This window comes from Gavia stellata, chromosome 2, assembly GCF_030936135.1.
Source record: "Gavia stellata isolate bGavSte3 chromosome 2, bGavSte3.hap2, whole genome shotgun sequence".
Lineage (NCBI taxonomy): Eukaryota > Metazoa > Chordata > Aves > Gaviiformes > Gaviidae > Gavia > Gavia stellata.
Window position 1 is genome coordinate 31,146,992 of NC_082595.1, and position 16,700 is coordinate 31,163,691.

Sequence of the window (16,700 nt, forward strand, 5' to 3'; positions counted from 1 at the left end):
AGGCTGGCAAAGCTTTCTCTGAACTTCGTCTGAGAAATCAGTATCTGACTGGCAAGTTAGAAATAAGCAACGTAGTAAAAGTATTAATCTGTTGTGCCAAACTTCTGATATGTTGCTTGATTTTGTATGCTTATGAAATACAGTTCTATCAAAGCAAGTAGAAATCTTGCATTGGCCATTGCATTGAAAGGCCTGGGAAAGAGTGAGGTAGGTCAGGTTACCGTTAGTTTCTGGACTGCCTAGGAGCTTAAGGAAGACATAAACCATGTACATAGCTGTGTGCTGATTCTATTTATAGTGTAAGAAGCTATGTCAACTCTCAGTTTTTCCTCTCTCCCTTCCTATCTGAGCTCATTTTTCATCTCTGTTCTCGGTTCAGTTTGCCTTCCCTTTGCCAGCTCAAGAGCTGGCAGCTCTGCCAAGCCTACCTTCCTGTTAGAACTGCTCCTGCTACCTTCAGCAGCCACAGGAGAGCAGTCACCCCAGCCTGGGGTGACCCGCTTGTCGTCCTTGTCTGCAGTTCTTCTTTCTTAGACGAGCAGCTTACTCTGTGCTTGCCAGAAGATGACCCAAATAGCTGGTATTTGAAGTAGCTGGGGGTTTGTTTGTTCTGCTATTAGACAAATTGGATGGCTGTAGTGGTAACTTAGTATTAGGAGAGAGGACTTAAACGATTCAAAGCTGCTGCAATGTGTCCATCTCTTCTTTGTGTTAGCTTCTAACTCAGATTTACAGATTCCCATTCACGCTTGGGGACATGTCAAGTACTGCACTACTTAATTTTTAAGCCAGTAAGCAGTAGCTTGCTTTCCTCTTGCAGAGTCTCCAGTTGACAGTAATTGAAAGGCATGGTATTTAATGAGGGAATCTTTACAGGTGCTAGTATTTCTCGCCAGCTTTTCTAGTTTCAGTGATGACTTCTGTAAACACTTGGTTCTCCAGCCTTGCTTACTAGACCGTGGAGGATATCAGCATGAAGTTTTACTCAGATGAAAGTTAGTATTGAAATACTTGAATTAGCTGTGTCCCAAAGAGTTTATTTTGCCCCTTTCAGCTTTCTGTTTTGGTAAGGCTGACAGGAGTTTCTCCCCAGTTGATACTTTATTGTGTTGCAAGTTTCCGTCTCTAATTGTGAAGAATCTGCAGGAGAAGACTATGAATCCAAGCCAAGTTGTACCACGTTAGCATGTTTAAGTCAGTCATCTTGACTATGCTTATGCATGGTAGAACCAATACAGTCTTTTTTCCTTCAGTTCGATTGTTGTTTTGTACACCTTGTGAAAAATCTTAGTGACATGTGCTTAAACTGAAATGTATTTCCTCAGGACTGTTTGTCAGGGATGAACAAATTCTTGAACTAGAAGCACATCACAGATGGACTAAAGAGGGACAGGTTAGATTTTTTTTGTTTTGTTTTCTTTGGTTCTTCATTCCAGTGGTGGTTTTTGTTTGGTCTTTTTTTTTTTCTTTGAATAATCTGTCAAATGACCCATGCCAAGGATTTCCAGTGAAGCCTTTGTGAGAGCATCTGATAAATTTTGGTAGGAAGTAATTGGTCTTGCATTTGGACATCTTGTTTTGCTCACTGAGATTTGCAGTTCCTTCAGCAAATGGCAAAAGTGACATCTCCTTGACTGGTGCAGCTTTCTTTAATCTGAGCTAAACAATAAAGTTAATTCACATTAATAAATTAACATGACAGAACACATTTTATGTTTGTGGTTGGGGGGGAGGTCCCCCTTAAGGAATTTTATATTGTCATGTAACTGGTATTTTCCCCTCTTTCCTAAGAGTTTGCTATTATTGTTTCCTTTTCTTAAGGAGCAATACCTGAACTTGCAGGTATCCAGCTGTGAGAGGAATGGAGAGGATAGAGGAAAAAGCTTCAGTCTGTTTACTTGCAAGTTTTACTACTTTATATATGGATGAGGCTGTCATACTTCTCTGTGAAGGGGATTGAGGCTGCTCCCAGTTGAACTCGAGTTTTCTGCTGCACTGATGTGTTGTGCCTCCCAGGGTTGAGTGTCTTAGCTGATGGCTCTTTACATTGGGAAGAAGACTATGGATTATTCCCTCTGATGTTACATTCGTGCATTTAATTGCTAATTAGAATAATAGCTGACACACTAAGGATGTAGATACTTAGCAAAAAATCTGTGGTTTCAATTAGTTCTTCTCTTAACGACATTTTGTCTGATAGCCTAAAGTTAATTTTCCAGAGTTAAACATTTGCAAGTAGAACATCTGTATGTGAATGAGCAATCAGAAGCTGCTTAAATGCGTGAGTACTTCAGTTTGATAGACAGAATTTGGGTGGATTGCAGAGTAGCTGAGGGCGCTTTCATGCTTTCACCGTTACTCATGAATTCCAGAGGGTATCTTAGGACAGGGCTTATGTGCTAGGCATGAGTGCTCAGATTGAAAGAGAATGCTGTTGGGTTAAAAAAGGTTGATATTAGAAGTGTTTGCAAAGGAATCCAGTGGGTGAACAAATCCAGTGTGTGACTTAAATATATTCTTTGCAGAAATTAAGATTACTGCATGCTTAAAAATTGTAATGCCCAAGAAGCACAAAAGGGGAGGACCTCCTTTTCTATTAAGGAAAGGCAAGTAATGCCTTGAGTTGAATTCTGCGATTACAGAATCACAGAATCATTAAGGTTGGAAAAGACCTGTAAGAACATCAAGTCCAACCATCGACCCAACACCACCATGCCCACTAAACCATGTCCCGAAGTGCCACGTCTACATGTTTTTTTAACACCTCCGGTGATGGTGACTCCACCACCTCCCTGGGCAGCCTGTTCCAGTGTTTCACCATTCTTTCAGTAAAGAAATTTTTCCTAACATCCAGCCTAAACCTCCCCTGGGGCAACTTGAGGCCGTTTCCTCTTGCCCTGTCGCTCGTCACTTGGGAGAAGAGACCAACACCCACCTCTCTGCAACCCCCTTTCAGGTACTTGTAGAGAGCGATGAGGTCTCCCCTCAGCCTCCTCTTCTCCAGGCTGAACAACCCCAGTTCCCTCAGCCGCTTCTCATCAGACTTGTGCTCCAGACCCCTCACCAGCTTCCTCGCCCTTCTTTGGACACGCTTACTTTTATGAGAGAACTAGTGAGACAGGTAGCTCTCTATTTTGGTGGGCTAACAACTTTATTGTTTGTAGTCTAAAATGTTAAGGAATTTTGGATATTCTGGTCTCAAATGCCTGGCTTTTTGTACTGCCATTAACAGTGTTTAAAAACAAACAAAAAAAGCACCACAAACCCCAGATTTTCTCTTTGCCTGACATACATATATTGGCTAGCTTATGTATACTGTAAAATGGTAAAACAACAACAAAACTATATGGCTTCATTATTTACTTGGGTCGCTTTTTTGTCCTTTCCATGAGAGTAATCTTGCAGTACATTAGTTTGACACGAACTCACTTCGCATTGTTTCACAAAGCAATTTATTTCCCATCCCCTGTAAATGGTTAAGTTTTGTGACTTTCCTTATCATCGTTCAATTGAGGAGAGGGAATTGTCACACCAACTGGCAGAAGCAATGTCTATTATGTTACACTGCCCGATTGGTGAATTTGTTTACTTTCCAATTTGCCGCTACAGGCTGAGTCACTCTTACTGTTATAACAAATACATATTAGATAAGTTATCACAGCAAAACTGTTTCTCGTCTCTTGCAGTTAATGATAGCAGAGGTTTCAGACTCTAAAGTCAAAAACAAGGGCTTTTTTTACATTGGCAGTATGTTAAACTCGATTGTATGAAACGCTTCTGACATCGAATATGGCTGCTCTTCATGTTAAGTTGATGACAACTGGCATTTCCCCAGACTTTCCAAAAAGTGCTGCTGGTCCTCTTTTTATTCAGCAACTTTGATGTTAAAGATTCTTTTCTTGATTTCCCTTCAGCAAAGAGAACAAGTTCCCATTTCAGTACCTTATAAAGGAAACTATAGCAACAGGATGCAAAATTACGCTTCTCTAACTGCAAAATTATCTTTGTGAGGAACAGATGGCAACCAAGTGTGCCCTTGGAAAAAACCCTATATTGGCCAGAGAGGCCTGGGAACTGTCCTAAATTTTCCATACCAGGTTTTTTAGCTCAGTGACAGATACTTAGGTCATTTATGTGCATGAAGACCTTTCCAAATCTGAGTCTAACTCCTCCTGATTTCAGTGAGAATTGACATTGCTCTAGCTACTCGGTCTCAATGTTTTCTTAATTCTGAATGAGTTTTAGTAGCTGTTTCACACAAATGTTGAGCAACAGCTAACATCGGAGTTTAACTTACATGATGATACTTAGCAAAACATCTTGAATTATAATTTTCCTGGTTTTAGGGTCTGGATTTGCTTTCAGGACTGTTCATGCTCTGTGAGGGCTTGATAGGGTTTATGTGGTACGTGGGCCTTTTTTCAAGAGGGTTGGCTTTCAGTGCAAACCAAATATCTTCCTCTTCCAGCCCAGCTTTGCTTTTGTTTTGTTCCTTTTTTCTCTGTAAGAAAGGAAATTACAGAACCCTTATTACATTATTTGGTATCTTTAAGTCACTGTTTTGATTTTTGTGGGTTTATCTTCCTGCAGCAAAACTGATAAGTAATGGCTTTGCCAAATATTAGGTCACGTTACTTGATATATGTAATATGTTTATATAACGTGAGACCTGCAATGATGACTACACTATGATTACAGTAAAGGGATTGAGAAGCTGAAGTGCCTAATCTCAAAATTACAAGTATGTTAGAATTTTGTAGTTTTGATTGCTTTTCATGCAGTGTAGTCGCTTCCATCTCATGTGAATGAAATTTGGCTTAATTTTTAGTTTTTTTATAACCACAGTGCTATTGTGCTATTTGGCAAATACTATGTTCTCATTCCTGCCTGGTAGGAGCTATGAAAAAATTGCTTCTTCCCTTTAGTAGAGTATGTATGGAAATAAAGATTTTTAAAATGTTTGCTGCTATAGCGAAATCCATTCTGTCAACATGCGATATACAAATCTTACTGATTGAACTGCAGGTCCTTTAAACTATTTCTCAGCCTGCTCAAAGCACAGTTTCTTGCAGGTAAGGCAAACTGTGGAAAGCTTTATTTGTTAACATTTAAAAGAGGGGGAGAGAATTAAAATCATCAGTATAAAGCAAGAAAATGCACTGAAACATTTGGTTTGAAATACCTTTAATCTGATGGGTTACATTTTCACAGTTAACACTTTATTTGGAATTTTTTTTTGTATTTTATGTAAGAGAAGTGAAAGAGTTTGAAATCCGGAGGTCTGACTTTAAATTCTAACTTAACCAGGCTAAATCTAGATGGGAATGATTGCGTTTAAAAGTTTTTGGGTTTTTTTAGACAGCATTCGTTCATTGAGGTTAGTAGTGTATTGGATAGTGGGTAGAAACTCACTTTTTTGCTTTTCTTTTAAATTACTGTTACAACTTTTTGCAGAAAGTATATTGTCACTGCAGACGTCCGAGTACTGTGGAGACAGTGGATGACTTGGCCTGGAAAACTTGGTTCTGATCTCTGTCAAAAACCTGAAATGATTATTATTTCCAGCAAATGCATAAAGATACGGGGATGTGCCGTACAACAAACCGGCCATGCAAACTGAAAGCTAATCAAGCTAATCAGACCATCTGTTAGCTAGATGGCCAGTTTGTTTCACACGCACATCCGCATGTCTGAAGACTCAAAACCCAAACCACCTTCTAGTGGTCTTTCAAGTCAGCTGAGCTAAGTGCAGCATGCTAAGTTAAATATACTACTGCACTGGGATTCTTTTGATGTCAGAAGGTTATTGCAGATTACTGTTCAGTGTCTGTTTTTAATTTCTCACTTCTTGACTAAAAAGGATGTTTTTGTTGTACATGCAGGCTTGTTTCAACAAAGGTTCAAAGACCTCCTATGTACAGGACAAAACACAAGCCCAAGAATGCGCTTGGAGTGATTGAGTAAGATGGGCTAATGGTCTTGGCTAAAAAGTCTCCTAAAAAGTTTGATACCACTTTTTGAGGAGGAATTCTTTGCATTGGAAACACGGGGGAGGGAAAAAAAAAAAAGGACAAAAAGATAGCTGTCTGTGAACTTGAGTCTGGAAAACAAGTATTCTTATCACAGGGAGAAGCACACGCTACTTAATTATGCACAAGACACTTTTCTTCTCTTGTATTTCATTCAAGGGAGGGAAGTCTGAAGGGTTAGTCACAACATGGGAGCAGCCCCACCTTCCATACCTTAATTAACAGTGTTCCTCTCAATGTGTTTCATGCAGACATCTGTTTGTGTTCAAAACCAGTTTTCAACTAGAAAGAAAACACAGATAAAAAAATTATTTTCCCATTATTTCTAACTTATTTTTTCTGTTCCTTATGTATGAATTACTTAGGAATTAATACAGATAAAATGTAAACTTATTCCCCCCACACAGATAAAATTAATTACCGTGTTTGATTCTTTGACTCTAGGCTATGGTGGCTTGTTATCCAGGCAATGGAACGGGATACGTACGCCATGTTGATAATCCAAATGGAGATGGAAGATGTGTTACATGTATATATTATCTTAACAAAGACTGGGATGCCAAGGTATGCAATATTTTCTTTCTATAGCTTTTTTTTTAACATATTCTTGCTACAGGTCTTTGTTCATGTCCTTATTTCTGTGCCTTAGTTGTGTTCTTAAATTAACTGTGTATCCTTTGCCCCTCGGTTCTGCTGTTAGTGAGAGCAGATAGAGATGAGGCATTTATTTTCAAGGTTTTGAATGATGCCTCTGCACCTTCTTGACAGTGGGATTGAAGGAAAGTTGCATGTTTTTCATGTGTGTTTGTTAATTATACACATAAGTATCTGCTAGTATCCAAGTTTCATAAATATCTAATTATGCAACTTATTGTACATTATTTGCATAGTAAACACCCACACACAGAGTAAATAAAGAATACTTGAAAAATAATTGCTTCTAGTTTATTCCTCCTTATATTCATGTTGAATCTTAAGTTTACTGTTTGTGCAACTAGATTATGTAATAGAGTATGCTTATAAAAAGAAAGGTGCTGCAGCTTGGGAACTGTTTCAAATAAGCCAAGTGTTAGGTTATTGCTATCAGTATAGTTCAAAGCAGCACAAGTCTTTATCATCGTAGATACAGGGTGTAGAATAGATAAGTATTTATAACACAGTTCAAGTGGTCTAAGAATTTACTACCAGTGACTCGAAATTCTCCATAGACGTACTGAGTGTGATAAAGTAACTTTTTAATAAGGATTTTCCTAGCGATTCAGTGGGTTTAGGTAGAGTTGAAGAATGGATGTAGCTAACTGGCTGGATTGAAAGCATGAGAGAGTAATGCGAAGATAGCTTTGTTTATTCCTTGATTGCTGTGCAGTTAGCTATGGAGAAGTTTCTTCTCATTGTATATGAAAAAAACCCCTAAAACTACCGATACTTCTGTCATACTTAGGAAGTAGCATGTGGAAGAGCACATAAGCACTCAGTTTCTGTGAATTGGGTGTGCCAGATATGGATAACGCAGGTTACAGCTGAGAGTTTTTCTTTTCCTTTTTTTTTTTTCTTGAGTGCTGTCCATCTCTTATAAGAGCTGGATGAGGCAATAAGACTGGTAACATACTTGTGTAAAACTGGTAGATCAGAAAGCTGACTCAGAAATGGGTGCACTTGAAGCTTTCTGTTTCTGACTTCCTCTTCAAAATGCCAAATTTGATCCTTCAATTAGATAATAAATTACTAGCCTTTTTTTGCCATGACGTAAGTGCGCTGGTTGGACTGAACATCTTAAAATGCAGCTTTGGGGCATTTTTAGTTGATTTACGGTTTCTCTCCTGGAAAAAAATGAATACATAATAGAGTGGAGAAGTCAAGCGAATTGCATTTTCACAATAACTGTGGAAAAATTTACTAGCTGGTTATTTAATTTAGGAACAAAGGTATTCCATTTCCTGCAAAATATATTTTAAATTACAAATTAATATATTACTAAGTATATTGGTTAGCAAAGAAAGAAACCCAAACTTTCTTTAGGAGAACAAATTGATCTAAATTGTCACTTTTTGTTAACTGATTTAGATCACAATTAAAAACCAGTCTTTTATATCAATTTACCTTGTTAGTACTTGCACTGTTAGGACTTTCCCATGAAGGCCTATGGTGGCTATCTATAGTTAGATTTAACGTCATCAGTACCATCAGTAGGAAGACATTAATGTGACTTAAAAATAATTAACCCCACCTAATGTGCTGGTTTCTAGGCATGCATAGGTAGGTCCAACTGTTTTTCAAAGCCTGGAAGAGATCTAAATTGACCAGGAGTAATGCAGATTCAAGCTTTAGTTTGAAGTTTCCTAGTCTTTCCTCATCTTAATTACAGAAACATGACCTAAACTTGTGCTGCTGTTAAATGAAACAGTCTCTTTAATGGGAAAGGGTGAAACTCAGATGGGAAATACAATGTTGCTCTCATCTGTATTGGCCTATTTTTAGCCACCTGTGTAATATCAGTCAGTCTTGTCCATTTTTTGCGAGTAGGTAATGCAGCTAAAAACAACCAATCTAAAACCAGAGCTTTTTACTTAAACATGAATGGAGGCTTAATATTTGCAAGCATTCTGAAATTACTCAGTGAAAAATGTGTAAAACGTTTTGTTAAATGAAATTTATTAACAGAAAAGCCTTAGATTTGTACTTTCTGTAACATCTGATAAAGGCTTTTGTTTCAGTTCCAAGTGTCTGAAATGTTTTCAAATGTGATGTTCAGTACTTTTAAATACAATGAGACATTGTTTTCAGGCACTGGTTTTAAAATATTGAATTTGTAGGTAAGTGGAGGCATCCTTCGGATATTTCCAGAAGGTAAAGCCCAATTCGCTGATATTGAACCCAAATTTGATAGACTGCTATTCTTCTGGTCTGATCGCCGCAACCCTCATGAAGTACAGCCAGCATTTGCTACAAGGTAGGACGAACAGATTCTCTGTATATCGCATGGTGCCTCTTTTATCAAGAAATGAGCGAATCCTAATGAGAAATGAGTGACACTATGAATTATGACCTGATCCCAGGTCTTTCCATGTACAGTTCCAGTTGCACTATGATGAGAAGGGGTTTTTTTTTCTACTCAATGATTAAGCTTCTGCTGGGCTGCTGAGTTTGTACCGATGTCTGGTCTCTTATTTTGGAGAAAACATCCTCTTGGGTGGGTAGGAGGGAGGACTGGAAAACACCAGAAGTCTCTGAGCCTGTACTTGACAGAACTGGGTAGGAGCACATCGAGCCATAAGCAGACCCCGCCTTAGCCAAGGGGTGTTGTCTTCATTATTTCTCTCTAATGGCTTTATGCTGTGGTCCTTTCCCTTTGTCCTTAGCACCTTACTGTGTTGCTGAAAGATTGACTAGGTACTTCACTTCTATGTCCTCTCTTTTTGGGGCAGAGGGAGTTGCTAGAAGATAGTTAATGTTCACTCTCCCTGCTTTATTCTAGGTGTGGCTTAGTTTGGGAATTGGGAGAGGGCTGTGGGGCAGAAACCATTGAGACACAAATCTTTTCTTTCTCTGGAGTATTAGAGTTCTTCCCAGTCTGAGTCACAGAGGGAACTTGCTATCTCCTTTGTCCCTCTCACTGTAGGGCAGTGGATGACGCTAAAGATAACCTGCATTCACTGCCCCCACATCTTGAGTGGCGTTTCCAGATGGTGATAATAGGTAAATCATTGGAGTCCTTGATCCAGACTTCCTCTTGCCGATGTCGCAACACGTTTGGATGGCCAGAGCACTGAACGTTGACTGGAGCTGTGAGATAACACAAGTACCTTTGCAAGAAGTAACTTGAAACTGCCATCGTGTCCTCGTGTCCTCTTGCAGCCTTTCCGGAGGCTGTGCCGCTCTCCCCTCCCCCTTTGTGCTCGGAGCAGAGTCAGAGGGTGAAATGCCATTTACTAAAGCTCCTTAAAGTCTTTTTCTCAATAGCTGGCATTTCATATTTAAAACCGGAGGAGCTGTGTAAGAAGGGGTAGTTAATTTTCCCTTATGGCAAACCTCCGAAAAAACGAGGTTCTTATAGTGTGACTCAGTGATGGACTTGACCGAGTGAAGTAAAAGATGAGGTCACAGGGCAAGATGATATGGACAGAGACCATATTACAGGTTCTGGGCAAGAACCATAATAGCAACTCATCAGGAAAAAGAAGTGTAAACTTACAGCATCAGTGTCACCCTTTCAATGACTGTTCAGACAATACCTACTAATAGAAAAAAAAACCTGCTTGCTTTGTGCTTTATGAAATCTTTCTTCTGTCAGACTGCAGAAGTATAATCTCATTTAGGTTGTGTTTTATGTCAAGTGCTTCACTGTGTTTTTTCTTCATAGTTCAGGAATTCTTTTTCCATCCGTTTCCCTAGGTACGCAATAACAGTGTGGTATTTTGATGCAGATGAAAGAGCACGAGCTAAAGTAAAATATCTAACAGGTAATCTCTTGTTAATATCTTCTGTGTTCCTTTTTCTGGGAGAATAGCTAAGTAGTCCAGCCTCATCTCCTTGGCCCACCCTGTGCACAGAAGGCGGGAATAAAACAGAGTAATTCAGAGTCAGGTTTTACGGGGAAGGCAAGCCAGTGGTTGAGCTGCTAGGCAGTGACTTGGGAAATCCGGGTCAGCGCCTTGTCCTGCTCACACTTCCTCCGAGACCTGAGGCTGCTCAGTATTTTTATATGGGAGATACAATGTCTCCCTAATATAATAAGTGTGGAGGATAACCACGCCAGAGACTGTGAGGCACTGCAGAACTGAGAGCCATGGAAATAGTTTCTATCGAATATAGTGATTCAACAAGTGGATACAAGTTAACTTGACTAGAATCTCTGTATTGGAAAAGCAAAAGCTTAAAATTAAAATCTGGAATCAAAGAACGGAGTTACTTCCTCCATTTCCAATTCCACATATCTAGCATCTGTTTTCCTTTTCTGGCTTCTCCCTCAAGAGGAAGTTGATCTAATTTTCCTGTTCAAATTAGCTTTATATGGAGAAATGGCCTAGGACTTCTGTCATGCTTGTAATTGCCATCACGATTTTCTGTTTGTTACAGTAGTTTAAAAATAAACCAAAATCAGGTGTACTGCAAATGCACACATGCCAGTTTCTCTGTGGTTTTGTCAAGAGCTCTGAAACCGATTATGTTGAAGACATATGCCAGTCATTTCGAAATGAGATTTCCATTCATTGCTGTTAGGCGTCTGAAGCTCATAAGTAGCCCCAGAGCTATCTAGCAGCTGCAAAAGCTGCAGTTTAGTTCAGTACCCCTTGGTGCAGGCGGTGACTTTGTGCATTTCGGGAGTGGTACGGACAATACAGCTCCTGCCTGGCTTGTGAAGAAACGCAGGTAGTCCCTCAGCTCCAGCCGGGCAGGCTGTCCCGCTGCTCCGTGGCACATGCCTGGTGAGGCACAGTGACTTCCCAGGCAGTCAGGAATGCCATATAATGCCCGCCTGGTCTCCGCAGGAAGCCTGTCTGTCTGTAAGCCAGGCTTCGTGTCACACGCGTGTGACCACGCAGCTCCTGGAGCCAGCCTTGCGGGATCAGAGCTGTTTCGGTTGTCTCCACACAGCTTCAGCTGCTGCCCTTTCAGAGAGAGTGCAGGGGAGTGGTTCGGGTGGGCTTCTGTCTGCAGCAGAGGTGCTCCCCCACGACCCCCCTCCCTCTCTAGGGTCCCCCTAAACTGCAGACACTTAAGGGAGGAAGGCTGGGGTGGAGGGGTTGTTTAAATTTCAGTTATCAGTTTGCCCTGTAATTGATTTATATTATCATATTGTTGTGATTTCGGTTTTTGTTTGCAATTAAAATTGCATTCTTTGCTCTGTAGCTGCAGAAAGAATTGTGCAAGGTGCTTTTTATTTTCTACTGACAATAAAATAACAAAATGATAGAATGAAATGTCATAAAATAGAAAACTGTCAATTTTTGGCTCAGTGTCAGTCTAAAGCCATGCAGAATATGTGTGAATTTTTCTTGAATATGGATTACTGTGTCTGTTAATGTTTTAATAGTCAAACTTTTATTTGGGTGTACCTGAAGTTATCAAGGTCAATTTTTAGAAAAAAGGACAGATGAGGTGTGGGTTGGTTGGTGGTTTTGTTTTGTTTATTTTCTAGCAGCAAGTCAAATGGAATGTTGCATTTTAAAAATCCCTCAGAGTTTCTTCACAAAGGTAAATATCCAGAAACTCTAGGTATCCTGATACAGAATAACGGACTATGTCCTCAGATTCTGAAGTGGGCATTCTTTAAAGCTTACCTTTTATAAGGGCTGAGATGATGAGCTTCAGAACTGCACGTATGATGCGAAGTATCCAGTTTTCTACTTGGGCAGCCAAATACATGCCTGCTTTCAGAGATGATGAGTAACCACAGCTTGTTAACTTTACAGAGCACAGGATGCGCAGCATGTATATAAAAATATCTATCTTGCTAGATCATATGTACTAGACAATCTTTGAAGCACTCTCTTAAAACTAATCTGGATGAAGCAATTCTATAGACTGTACTTTGATAAATGCTGAAAAATAATACAAATTTCCTTTTCATATTTCTGCAGGTGAAAAAGGTGTGAGGGTTGAACTTAATAAACCTTCTGACTCAGTTGGGAAAGACGTTTTATAAGCCTTTGATTTAGCAACTCCCCTTGCTATTTGCCCTGATAAATCTTGATGCTATCTATTAACTTTTGAATGTGAATAACAAGATAAAAGGAAAATCAACAACAAACCAACATTTTAATAAAGAAGCAAACAGTGTTTCAATGTTGCATCAAATAGAAGGTTCTTCGACTGCTGAAGCGTTGTACTATGTGATTGTGACTCCAGGCCTGTGACTGCTTATGTGAAGAAGATAAGCAATCAGTAAGAAACAGCATATGCATCTGGACATAAATAAGTGCCCTACATAGAATTTGTCCATCCTTATATTTTGCCAGACCTGTCATCCAGCTGAATCCAATTCATCTCTCCCTTTTTTTATATGGTAAAAGTTTGAATTTTGGGTAATTTTTGTATGACCAGGTACAGTTTATCAAAATTGAGTCTTTAAAAAAAAAAAAAAAAAAAAAAAGAAAAACTGAAAAAAAAAAAGAAAAAAAATTACAGTATTCTCCAAAATAACATGGATCTATTTTTGTAAAACTGTGCATACTGTTCTCCTCTGCCATGAAAGACCTAATTTAATGTAAGGGTTGCCAGTAACTGATAATCACTTTAATTTTCTTTACACCTTAAGTCAGAAAAGGAGCACTTTAATTACCAGCTAAAAACCTGATTGTTTTATATCATATCTCACACTAATCTTAACTTTTAAAGATTGCTGCTGTATTGTTTTTTTGACTTTGTCCTCTTGAACCTTATTAACAGAAGCAAATCAGTATCTCGCTATTAGTAACATTCAGTTTGTGGTTTTGTATGTTGAATCCACAGAGGGGAAGTGTCTATCTCTTGTTTGTTTTTTTGGTTTGGGGTTTATTTTTTTTTTTTAAGTGACTGGCACTAAGTGAACTTGACACTATCGGTTGCTGTCATTGGCTTTGGGGACCTGGTAAATACCATCAAGTTACAAGAACATACAAGGGCTTTCCTAGGCTATTAGAGGTACCCAGAACCTCCTTATGTACTTGACAGAAAATTTTGAGCTTTCTCCCTTTTATAAAGAATACTTGCCACCCCTCTTTCCTTTGTATATAAGTTAATAGAATATCTAAAATCCACTTTTTTAATTTCCTTTTCAAATGTTGGTGTCCCATCCAGTCTGAAAGTTGACACCTTGATCTATTATATAGTATCAAGGAGATGGTCAGCACACTGAAGCTGAAGTGCATCACTGTAGGCTCCTTGTGCAATACATCTTTAGGTTTTCACTGTGCTGAAGGATTTCCCCAAAAAGGCACTGCCCTTTGATCAATACTGAGGTATATATTTAGTAAGAAAACATTTACTTTCATTTACATTGTTTTCATTTTATCAAGGAGAGGGGACATCACAGAATAAGTGAGATGTGCAGAAACTTTGATATTCTTGTTTTTAAGAAATAGATGTTTTGACACTGATTTTTTTTTTCCTTCTTCTTTCTTTCTTTTTTTTTTTTTCCCTGAGCTTTAAAAGCTTGCGAAAACAAAAGCAAACCTATAAAAGACAGCATTCCTATTCACAGGAGTTTGGGGGTTGATCAACTTAACCACTGCAGTTTTCTATCTGTCCCTTATTTCCTTAGCCAAAACAATGTGAGTGTACAGAAATATTTCTGTATATATTACAACTTGTGACAATTTTAGCATCTGTATAGTTTGTATTCAATTAGAGACCTTTTCTATGGAAAGCTCAGTAATTTTTTATTAAAAAGATTACTATTGTTCATGTAAAACATGAAAAAGCTAATTGTTTAGTAACAAACTGACAGAAGGGGGGAAAAATTCAGTATTGGTATATCATTTAGGAGAACCAACAGAAATCCCAGTTTTGTTTTGATTTCGCTTTTCCTTTTTTTTAGTAAGTTCTTGCCCTTTACAGTTCTCTTCCTCTTTCCTCTTTTCTTCCCAGAAAAACAGACAGGATACCTTTACTGTAAGTGCCTCTGCCAACCTGGCCAAGGAGTGCAAATCTTCATTACTGTCTGGTCTGCAGTGCATTTAGGCTACCAATGAAACAAGCAAAAAAGCCACCTCTTCTACTTCATCTTCTTTAGTACTACTTTAACAGAGGTTTGGTTGGTTTTGTTTTAGAAATGTAAGCATAAGCTCATTTCAGTCCCTCTGTAATTCAAACTTCAGTTACACGGCGTATCAAATTCTAATCACACTGTAGGTTTGTGCTTGCCAGACAGGTTTAAAAAGTGCTTAATTTTTCACTCCATGTAAGTCATTACAATAGGGTCAACAAATCAGGTCAGCCATTTCTTCTATGTCCTTTAGAAACTGTTCATTTCATGTCGGTTGAATATTGAGTCTTGAGCATCACCAAGCAGATCCTTGTTTCAAAACTATTTTTTAAACTGTCTTATGATCTGTATGTGTCTAGTCCTGGTTAAAGATAAAGCTTCATAATGCTATTTTTATTCATGATGTTAGCTGGCTGTGAAATACGAGACCTTTATCTATAGCAGGCAAAGAAATTCAGGATTCATTTACAGGTTGCCTATAAAGTTGTGTAATTCGAAAAGCAGTGTTCATTATGAAAGCTCTCAAGTTGCTTGTAAAGCTAATCTAATTAAAAAAGATGATGTATAAATGTTCTTGAAAATGATGTGGTTATTTGTTATCTTTGTAACTTCTAAATCTACTCCGTAGCAATTAATGTATAAACGCCCCCGATAAAGGGGGCATGTGGATTTTTGGTGGGTTTGTGGGGGGTATTTTGTTTTGTTGTGGGTTTTTTGTTTGGTTTGGTTTTGTTTTTTAAATCAGAGCTATTTCTGCTCTGGAGAAGGATCTGGGATTTTTTTTTAGACTGCATATAGTTACCTGGGTGTGGTGGTCATTTTCCTGATGGTTTTCTCCCTCAAAAACATCACCAAATTTAGGCTGGCAGGAGAGTGATGATGGACGTAGAGGCAGCTCTAGTTTTTTCACCACTTCCTGACAGGTACGTGAGGTGCAAAATGGAAGTCCTCTTCAAACAGGATTTGTAAGGTTTAATGGGAGCTTTTAGTTTTACGTGGCTCCCAATGAATTATGAGCCCCTTGAAGATGGCAGAAGAATGATAGAGTCTACAGATGCCAACGCATGCGTGATGCCACACAATTTACCTAAGCTTTTTGATGAGCTTTGTAATGACTGTATGGTAATAAAAGAAACATCTGGCTGGCTGCACTTCTGCCATTGCTCTAACTGTTGTAAAGCCTTCCTGCATGTGCCTGTCTGTCTTGTGCTGGTTCAGGAAGAGTTACCTGGATCTCCGGATGAGTCTGCCAGCCTTAGTGCGCCTTTCATGGCACTCGGTTACCTGTTGGGCTCAGTTCTGCTCTAAGGTGATGGTCCTTGCCAGTGTGTTAGGCTGAAACCTAAGCGCAGCAGCACTGAGCTGATCCCAAAGGGCTTTGAGGCTTTTTCCATGCTTCAGTGCTGTATCACTTCTTACATGTTCTCTTGAAATAGCCTCTTCCCCATCTATGTTTTACATTGAACAATGAAGAAGCCTTTCTAGAACTTGCACCCATCCTGTGTAGACCTGATTATTTTTTTTTTTAAATTATCACATTGTTGAGCACAATATGCAGAGGGGATCATTTTGCATAGTAAAGTCACACACTGCATCAGGGAAAGATGAAGTCTGTCTTGGGTGTTTCTCGAAAGACGCTTGCAAATCTGAGAGGAAGCTAGCTGACAGCCTGTATCTTACGTAAAACATCTGGCGGTGCTGACCACTTCAAGGTCAGGAGTGGAAAGATCACATCTCTAAATCATACTGATAAGTATAATCAGACTGGAAGGTACCATTTTTGTGCTTGCTGAATGCTTTGAAGAAGAGGGGAGAGTGCTAAGTGACAACAGCGAGCTCCAAGTCTCAAAACCCCAGAAGTCTAGCCTGTGTACCTTGCCTGCAGGCTTGCAGATACACAGATAGCTGCATGCACTTGCAAATACTTAGTGGGAATTTATGAGTACTGAGTAGCAAAGACTTTGAAGAAATTCATGGGACTTAAC

The 16,700-nt window shown here is 39.0% G+C and overlaps 1 protein-coding gene across 1 annotated transcript in view; it reads left to right on the top strand.

The window, feature by feature from the left end:
- Nucleotides 1-13,122, top strand: part of EGLN1 (egl-9 family hypoxia inducible factor 1) — a 35,478-nt gene extending 22,356 nt beyond the window's left edge. Inside the window, exons 2-5 of the mRNA XM_059830623.1 lie at nucleotides 6,474-6,593; nucleotides 8,843-8,979; nucleotides 10,422-10,489; nucleotides 12,611-13,122. Of these exons, the coding sequence (XP_059686606.1) occupies nucleotides 6,474-6,593; nucleotides 8,843-8,979; nucleotides 10,422-10,489; nucleotides 12,611-12,675 (390 nt within the window). The 3' untranslated portion in view covers nucleotides 12,676-13,122. The remainder of the gene's footprint in view (nucleotides 1-6,473; nucleotides 6,594-8,842; nucleotides 8,980-10,421; nucleotides 10,490-12,610) is intronic.
- Nucleotides 13,123-16,700: the final 3,578 nt, after the last annotated feature.